The 8,928-nt window shown below is 34.0% G+C and overlaps 1 protein-coding gene across 2 annotated transcripts; it reads left to right on the top strand.

The window, feature by feature from the left end:
• The first annotated feature begins 5,911 nt into the window (after nt 1-5,911).
• On the top strand, nt 5,912-8,699 carry LOC130995947 (ACT domain-containing protein ACR4-like). 2 transcript variants are annotated; one of them, XM_057921470.1, is made up of 8 exons: nt 5,912-6,188; nt 6,717-6,789; nt 6,868-6,913; nt 6,993-7,107; nt 7,185-7,252; nt 7,336-7,920; nt 8,007-8,111; nt 8,191-8,699. In XM_057921470.1, the coding sequence occupies exons 1-8, from the start codon at nt 6,185-6,187 to the stop codon at nt 8,521-8,523; spliced, it is 1,329 nt and encodes a 442-aa protein (XP_057777453.1). In that variant the 5' UTR covers nt 5,912-6,184; the 3' UTR covers nt 8,524-8,699. The 2 variants fall into 2 exon arrangements, with proteins under 2 accessions (XP_057777453.1, XP_057777451.1); XM_057921468.1 differs by having other exon boundaries at nt 5,915-6,188; nt 8,182-8,699.
• Nucleotides 8,700-8,928: the final 229 nt, after the last annotated feature.

Below are 8,928 nucleotides of genomic sequence, written 5' to 3'. Positions count from 1 at the left end.
TTTTTCCACGATCTTTAAAAATTTCATTTTTTATCAAATACTTTGACATTTGTTCAATTTTCCCATGATTTTTTTTTCATTATTGTTGTATTGTCGAGCTCATATTATGAACTTGCAAATCATAAATGATTTAACTTTTAAATCATTCATGAAACCATAATCAAAGAGGAAACATAATTCAAAAAGATTTTGTGTTAACCGCACAAAGTTAGAAATGCTTAGAACATCTATTGTGCCATTAGTTCCACCAAAAATTTAAACTGTCAATGTTCACCAAAAAACATATTTTTGTCCTATTACATTAGTTCCACAACTACTTGGCTCGGCTCTCTTGAGTTGGTAACTCCGTTGTGCTTGATCTCTTGAGTTGGGAACCTTTCGACTGGTCTGGAGAGGAACTGTCCGTCTGGAGAACAAGCAACACCAAGGCAATCGTTTTTTTCTAGCGGGAACCTTTGATTTCCTTAAGCCTGAAAAAAAATGAGAAATTAAAAGAAATTAGGGTTTTTTTTATTATTTAATATTATATGTGTAATTTAAAATTCATATATATTCCACGTCAGTGTTACATGTAAAATTAAATCCACATCACTGCTATGTCATTTTTCCGATCATCGGAAAAAAAAATCGTGGGGAAATTGAACAAATATCAAAGTATTTGATAAAAAATGAAATTTTTTAAGATCGTGGGGAAAATGAATTTCGGGCAAAATTCGTGATATTATATGTAATTAACCATTTAAAAAAAATACTAAATCCATATATAATCTCGTTTTACATATATAATTTTTTAATAAAATTTAAATTAAGTTTTATATATCATTTTTTATTTTTTTATTTTTTTCGAGGAGATATTTTATTTATTTTAGCTATAACTACAGAGGGCTGTTCTAGTTAAATAAAAATGCGATCGAGTTGAATACCAATATTTCTTCTATTAGTGGAACAATTAGTTACTTTTAATTTATGAAAACAAATATCTTATTATTTTTTTTAGGATCAAAATATTGGTTCAAATTTTGATTTGAATTGGAAAGTCGTTATTCATCCCTTAATTATCGTGAAGGATAATTATGTAAATAGAATTTCAATTAAAAGTGATTAATTTATTTATTTTCGGAAATATTGCAAATTGACAAAAATATCCATTTATGTATATACATAACATAATAGAGTTAATATATAAATATGGCCACTTTCATTTAGTAAAATTAAAATTTGGCCTATGAAATAAAAACATTAAAAATTGGCCAGTTTTTGTGTAAAAGTACAAAATTACCCCTTACTTTAAAATTTAAAAAAATGGCCAGTCACTATTCACTCAATCCTCTCTCTCTCACAATCCAAATCGAAACACACACACACGACTCAAATCTGTCGACTCCCTCTCCTCAAGGTCCCGCCGCCGCCTGAAATTCCTGGCGAGGCGGCTCTTCCGGCGACGTCGCCGTCGATTGCCGTTGTTCTCCTTCTTTCTCATCTCCTCCGGCGACCACAACTCCTGCTACAGCCGCCGCTCTCAACAACTCCCCCTCTCTGCTCGAGCTCCGGCGCTTGAGCCCTAGCTCCCCCAGATCCAGTGGCTCTCACCCCTACCCTCTCTGCTACACGGCGCTCTCTGACATTCTCACCGAGGACGGCGTCGCCGATGGCGCTCAGTCGCCTTTTCCTGAATCCTATTTCGACAGCGCGAGCCCTAGCCCCAATTTCGGAGTAGTGATTGAAGAATTTTCCAGCGTCTGAGGAGGATTGAAGAATTTCGATCTAATGTGATCAAAGCTGTAGTGATTTTGTCGAGATTGAAGAATTTCGATCTATTTTTCCTTCACAATTTATGTCGAGAGTTTTGTTTTAGCTTTGATGAATGAGAAATAGATGTGAGGGATAGGCTGAGGAAGGAGGTGTTGGTGCCGCTGTGGATCGGAGGGCGCTTCAGCTGCCGGAGGTGTATCTTGAGGGAGTAGTGAATTTTTAAGATACCAACTTTGAAATTATTGCCCAGCAATATTCGTTTGTTTTGGTTGTTGGCAAAATTTAGGAGTTCATGATTTTGATTGTATTGTAATGATAATTAATTAATATATTTAACTGATATTTTGAGAGTGTATAGATCGATTGAAAGATAAAGAGATTTTGGACAATTGATTAAAGTTCTTGAATTCACAACTAGATCTATGAATTCACAACTTAAATGTTCTTGAATTCACAACCAACTCGATGAATTCACAACTTAATATTCTTGAATTCACAACGAGATCTATGAATTTACAACTAAAACTTGAATTCACAACCAAAATAAATTCTAGTTTTAATTGTGAATTCAAACTTTAAAAACCCCAAATTCACAACTACTTGAATTCACAACCAAAATAAATTCTAGTTGTGAATTAAATTCAGGTTGTGAATTCGACTGATTGTGAATTCACAACCAACATAAATCTGGTTGTGAATTAAATTTTGGTTGTGAATTCGTTTGGTTATGAATTCACAACCAAAAAATTGTGGTTGCGAATTAAATTTTGGTTGTGAATTCGACTGGTTGTGAATTAAATTTTGACTGTGAATTCGACTAGTTGTGAATTCACAAACAAAAAGTTCTGATTGTGAATTATACTGGTTGTGAATTGCGGGATTTTTTAAGTGGGTGATGTAAAGTGGACATTTTTTTAATTTTTTATGTGGAAGGGTATTTTGGTAACAGTGGCCATTTTTTAATATTTTTATCTTAGTGGACAATTTTTAATTTTACAATATGAAAGTGGCCATTTTAAAAATCCACTCTAACATAATATGTATATTTAGCACTACTCTTTGTTTTTGTAGTATGCTCTATATATAGATCACATATAATAATTAATATATATATGTATTTTATAAAGTACAACATATGGATAGTACTGTTATTCATTCAAATAATTTGCTAGATAAAGGATTTGAACCCTAGTCTGCAGAAAATACACAAAATAATTTATGGATAGTGTTATTCATACATATTATGTATAAACATAATACCTTTATATTTTAAATAGAAAATTTTAATATTCGAAAATTTTAATATTTTTCTAATCCGTAAAGGTACCTTTATATTTTAAATAGAAAAGTTCAATATTTTTCTAATCCTAATTTACCTTTACTGCCAACTATAATGTATTAGATTTAATGTTGTGTTTTAAACATTTGAATTTGCTCCGTCTATCGTGGAGGGTTTTCTTATAGTTCATGTGTTTGCTCCTAATAAAATTATTTTGATTCTTTAAAAAAAATAAAAACATGTGAATTTGCTGCCACACAAATACTTATCAATTCATTAGGCAACAAATACATTAGGTTGCACAGGGGTGTTCACAATTTGGTTTAAATCGTAGACCAAATCAAATCAAATCGTATTCGTGCGGTTTAATTTGGTTTATGATTTGAAAAATATGGTTTGATTTATATTTTTGAAAAAAAATATGATTTACGATTTAGGATTAATTTTTTAAAATTATAGATCAAACAAAACCGTAAATCGTAATATATTTAAAGTTATTATTATTATTATTATTATTATGAAAGTAGCCAATTTATTTTAGTAAACTTAAAATTTACTCACTCAAATAAAAACTTTAAAAATTACGCACTTTTTGTTCCTTTCTAGATTGAATGGATAGTGAGAGGAAATTGATATACCATGAGAGGCAAAGATTACAATTATGCTCAATTACTTTTTTCCCAGTAAATGCATCGTCTGCATTTATGAGTATGTTTCAGAAAGAGTGTTGTGTTAATTTGTTAGGCGCTTTACATTTCATTTTGTTATTTCAGGCGTCTTCCTCTATATTTTTCTTCTTTTCAGTTAAAAAAAAAGTATTATGGAGAAAAATCAAAATTTACAAGTTTTCAAGTTTTCACCATATTGTTGAGCTACAATATTTTTACAATGCCAAAAAAGCTCTGTGCCTGAATTATTGATAATAAATTATGTATTGTGAACGTAATGTGTTCATAGCTCTCTCTCTCCTTTTGGGTGACTTTTTGTGGCTGAGGTATTGAAAATTGATTAATGTTTTTGAATTAACAATCAGATTTATGAATTCACAATTAAATGTTCTTGAATTAACGATCAGATCTATGAATTCACAACTTGATATTCTTCAATTCACAACCGGATCTATGAATTCACAACCAGATCTATGAATTCACAACTAAATATTATTGAATTCACAACCAGATATATGAATTCACAACTAAATGTTATTGAATTCACAACCAACTCTATTGCTGGTTGTGAATTCAAATTTTAAAATTTGAATTCACAACTAGTTGTTTTAGTTGTGAATTCAGACTTTAAAATTCAAATTCGCGATTACCTGAATTCACAACCAAAATAAATCCTGGTTGTGAATTCGAGTTTTAAAGCTCGAATTCACAATTAGGCTGGGCATGGCTGGTATGCAGGAATGAAATGAGAATGGAATGGTGATTTCTGCGTTAATTTCCAATCCTATGGCTGGTACGGGTTTTGTAATGAGAATCGTCATTCCCGATGGAATGCCTATTCCCATGCATATGAGATTAGTCATTTCTCCCCTTCCCCACGGTATTATGTATTCTCACGGATATGAAATTACTCTATAATAAAAGTTTATTTTTTAATTAAATAATAATAATAATAATTCAAAAATAATAAAATAATTTTAATAATAACATAATATAATAAAATTAATAATAATAATAATAAATATATAAAAACAAAAATAATGAATTTTTATATGAAGATTATTTAATATTTAGAAATGATTATATATAGTCTAATATTGAAAAACAAATGGATCTATTAATTCCAACTCCACTTGCAAAATAAAACAATTTTTTTGTTTATAATTATATTCTTATGTTTTGGATTTCAGTTCCATTTAAAAAATGAAATGGAACGCACATACATTAGAATTTCCTTGTTTCTTACCTTTTGAATTCCAATTCCATTTACAAATTAAATAGTCGTACTAATGCATATTACAAGGTTTCAATTTTTCTTTATTTGAATCCTTATTTTTGATTTTTTTTACCTTCAGTTAGTGTACAACAATTTTTGGAGCAAATTTAACGTTATTGTGTTGCTAAACAAAGGAATGAGACATTTGTAATGAGACGAATGGAGTATTTAATCATGTGTTGTTCAGACATATTTTGTCCAAATAGCATTATTGAAAATCCGGTCAAGACTACAAACATCAAAATATATTTTAATTTTACTTTTATCAACAATTGTTCTCGTTTTTATTTTTGTTTTTGTTTTCGAAATTCAACATATTCACCAACAACAATAAAGATACCTGTGGTAACGGAATTCATAACTCGGTGAGTGCTGTAAATAGCCCATTCTTGTTGTAACCAGTTAATTATTACAGTAACAGTGCAGCAATTGAATAGACATGGAAAAAAACCGTTACCAAAAACATTTAAATACTCATTTTGTCTCTCCCTAAACCTAGGAGTTTTACCAATCCCACTGTTTCTCACGTGCCTACCATAAAAAAAGAAAACAAAAAAGTTACCATTTCCCAAATTGAAATAAAGAGAACATCACAAATCTCATATTTAATCAAAACAGTCTTTGTAATCCTTTATTCATTGACGCACATATTTTCAGATACAACTACTATACTATTACTGAATATATGTAACGAAATGCATCACATGCAAAAGTTAATTAACCTAAATTAGATACTCAATATCTGTGAATTTCCTCTAATATTGGGTGGGGCGCATTTTAGCAGGCCCCCACCCCAGCAAAAGGAGGGACCGAACAGCCGGGGCCCACTACTAAAATACGCCATGTTGCATTATGGTTCCAGTATATTCAACAAGACAACGCCCCCAACTATCCTCACCTCTTTATTTTTATTTTTTTTATTATTTCTCTCTCTGTCGATTTGTTGCGAAATTTTTACTTTTTTTTTGGAGTCCTGAGAGTCGAAGGGCAACTGAAAATAGAAAGCCCCATCGACCTACCTGCCATATATATATATACACAACACAACACAACTGCCGCAAACATATTTTACACAGAGTGGCAGGTGCGAAGTGTGTTAATTTCCGGAAGGGAGAAGCTGGATGATCCGCGCAGTGTTTTGTTAGTTACACTACTCGGTATTGAAATTCCAAGATAACCAACCCACTGAGAGATTATTCAAGAGTTTGGATGGGTATGTGAAATGTTTTCAAGTGTGCGTGGGTTTCTGCATAATCTCTCTCTTTCACCATGTACCTAGTAGGAGTATATTTTTTTCCCGGGAGGTGTTTGTTGATTCCTTTTTACGGTCTTGGGATTTGGTTGTTTCCAGGCTGTAATTTGCTATGATATCCGTGCTTGTGTTTCACACCTTCTACTGTATGTGTTTCCTTTTGGTACTGTGTGTTAGACAGAGCCCCACACACCGTATACGGAGGAAGGGAAGGGAAGGGGGAAGGCAGCATCTTTATTTTACTATTTTTTTATTTTTCATTATTTGGAGTGGCTGCCCCTTTTTATTATTTTTCGGTGTTATAGGGGGCATTCTAGATTTCTAGTCCTTCCCCAAATCTAATGATTTTCTATTTGGTTTGAGCATCTTCTCTGTGATTGGTGGTGGTGATTCTGTGTTGTTTCAAATTCTCTGTTTCTTTATTGTAAAGGGGCAATAAAAGAATCAAATCTTGGCTTTGTCTGAGCTTGCTATTCTTGTTACATACAGAAGCATCAGTCAGTTTCTCTAACGACATGGATGATGAATACGAGAAGCTCATTAGGAGGATGAACCCTCCGAGGTAGTGATATCTTCTGTTCTCTCTTTATTCGATTCAAAACTTGGTTATTTTTCTTGACATTTTCACCTTAACTGACAGAGTTGTGATCGATAATGAATCTTGCAAGAATGCGACTGTGATTCAGGTCTGTGCTTCATTCTTGATTACTAGAATCCCATGTTTTGTGCGAATCTCTTGTCGATTTCTTCTGTGTTTTGATGCAGGTGGACAGTGCTAACAAACAAGGAATCCTTCTTGAAGTTGTGCAGGTCCTCACTGATCTCAATCTAATGATAACCAAAGCTTATATTTGCTCTGATGGAGGATGGTTCATGGATGGTAAATAGATTTGATCCCTTTGTTAAGTTTGATTAATCAAATTATCCTATTTGAGTTTTTATTTTTATTTTGTTTAGTGTTCAATGTGACTGATAATGATGGAAACAAGATAACAGATGAGGGGATTCTTGACTATATACAGAAGGTGAGTTGTTTTGTGTTGCTTGTCTTGTGAGCATCACTTTTTGATTTGGGAATTTATGATTGATTCCTTGGTTTCACTTTCAGTCACTTGGTCCAGATTCTTGCTTTGCATCTTCAATGAGGAGATCAGTCGGGGTGAAGTCCGGGATGGACCACACATCGATTGAATTGATTGGTAGTGACAGACCGGGGCTGCTCTCCGAAGTGAGCGCTGTCCTAACCAACCTGAAGTGCAATGTGGTGAATGCTGAGGTGTGGACACATAACACCCGAGCTGCAGCGGTGATGCAAGTGACGGATGAAGAGACGGGGGGTGCTATCATTGATCCGGAGAGGCTGTCCCTTGTTAAGCGCCTCTTGAGCAATGTGCTCAAGGGTAGCAACAAGACTAGGGAAGCCAAGACTGTGGTCTCTCACGGGGGGACTCACACTGAGAGACGGCTTCACCAGATGATGTTTGATGATAGGGATTATGAGCATATGGGCGAGGATTCATCGGATCGGCCTAATGTGAATGTTGTGAATTGGCACGGCAGAGATTACTCGGTGGTCACAATCCGGTGCAAGGATAGGCCAAAGCTCCTCTTTGACATAGTCTGCACTTTGACAGATATGCAATACGTTGTTTTCCATGGAAACGTTGAAGCAGAGGGTCCGGAGGCGCATCAGGTATATTATATATGGCATTTCAATTTCAATGATGAGATATTATTATGCATTGTGTTGTAAAGTTGAAGTCATGTTTGCATTTGAAGGAATACTGCATAAGGCATATTGATGGATCCCCAGTGAAATCTGATGCTGAGAGACAAAGGGTGATTCACTGTCTGGAGGCAGCAATCCTGCGACGAGTGTCTGAGGTAAGGAGTAAATATGATGTAGATTTGAGTGATTATTGGTAGGATGGTAATGTGATGTTTCCTTGATTAGGGTTTAAAGCTAGAGCTGTGCACATCGGACAGAATTGGGCTACTATCGGATGTTACTAGGATATTCCGCGAGAACAGCCTAACTGTAACTCGAGCAGAAGTGAGCACAAGATCCGGCAAAGCTCTCAACACGTTCTATGTTCGTGAGTCATCAGGATACCCGGTTGATCCCAAGATCATAGATTCGATCCGGCAGACAATAGGGCAAACCATACTCCGGGTGAAGGGCAGCCCCGATGAGTCGAGCCAAGCTCCTCAAGAGTCTCCCACCAGGTTCCTCTTTGGTGGCCTTTTCAAGTCTAGGTCATTTTGCAATTTCGGTTTGGTTAGGTCGTATTCATGATCATGTATATATTTAAAGCCCCACCCACCTCTCTATCTTATCTGTACATATTTTTCTACTGCGATTTACCTCACCTAAATACGTATTTAGGAAGTTTGTGACATCCAATTGTTGTTGTCAAGCTTTAAATCATTGTACAGAACAAATTTATTCTCTATGCTTATCATCATTCAAAATCTGGTCGTCACTTGCTTTGCCAACTTATATAGGAGTATATTTTAATGGTGCGTGCGAAATCTTTTTCTTTATTATCGGATTTCGAAACATATGATTGATTGTATTCTAAGTGGGTGGGTTCAAATATTTCATCACAAAAAACACAACATTATTATTTGTAAAAAGATTCACCAAGACTTGAGGAGAAAGCATGATTCAATATTTGAAAATGACGAGTGAGTACCTTAT

This window comes from Salvia miltiorrhiza, chromosome 7, assembly GCF_028751815.1.
Source record: "Salvia miltiorrhiza cultivar Shanhuang (shh) chromosome 7, IMPLAD_Smil_shh, whole genome shotgun sequence".
In the NCBI taxonomy this organism is placed as follows: Eukaryota; Viridiplantae; Streptophyta; class Magnoliopsida; order Lamiales; family Lamiaceae; genus Salvia; species Salvia miltiorrhiza.
This window is presented reverse-complemented; position numbering and strand designations above follow the sequence as displayed.

Coding starts and splice junctions, on each gene's coding strand:
- LOC130995947 (XM_057921468.1), top strand. Junction 7,108..7,184: donor TGGAGGATGGTTCATGGATG/GTAAATAGATTT, acceptor TATTTTGTTTAG/TGTTCAATGTGACTGATAAT. Junction 8,112..8,181: donor TCCTGCGACGAGTGTCTGAG/GTAAGGAGTAAA, acceptor TTCCTTGATTAG/GGTTTAAAGCTAGAGCTGTG.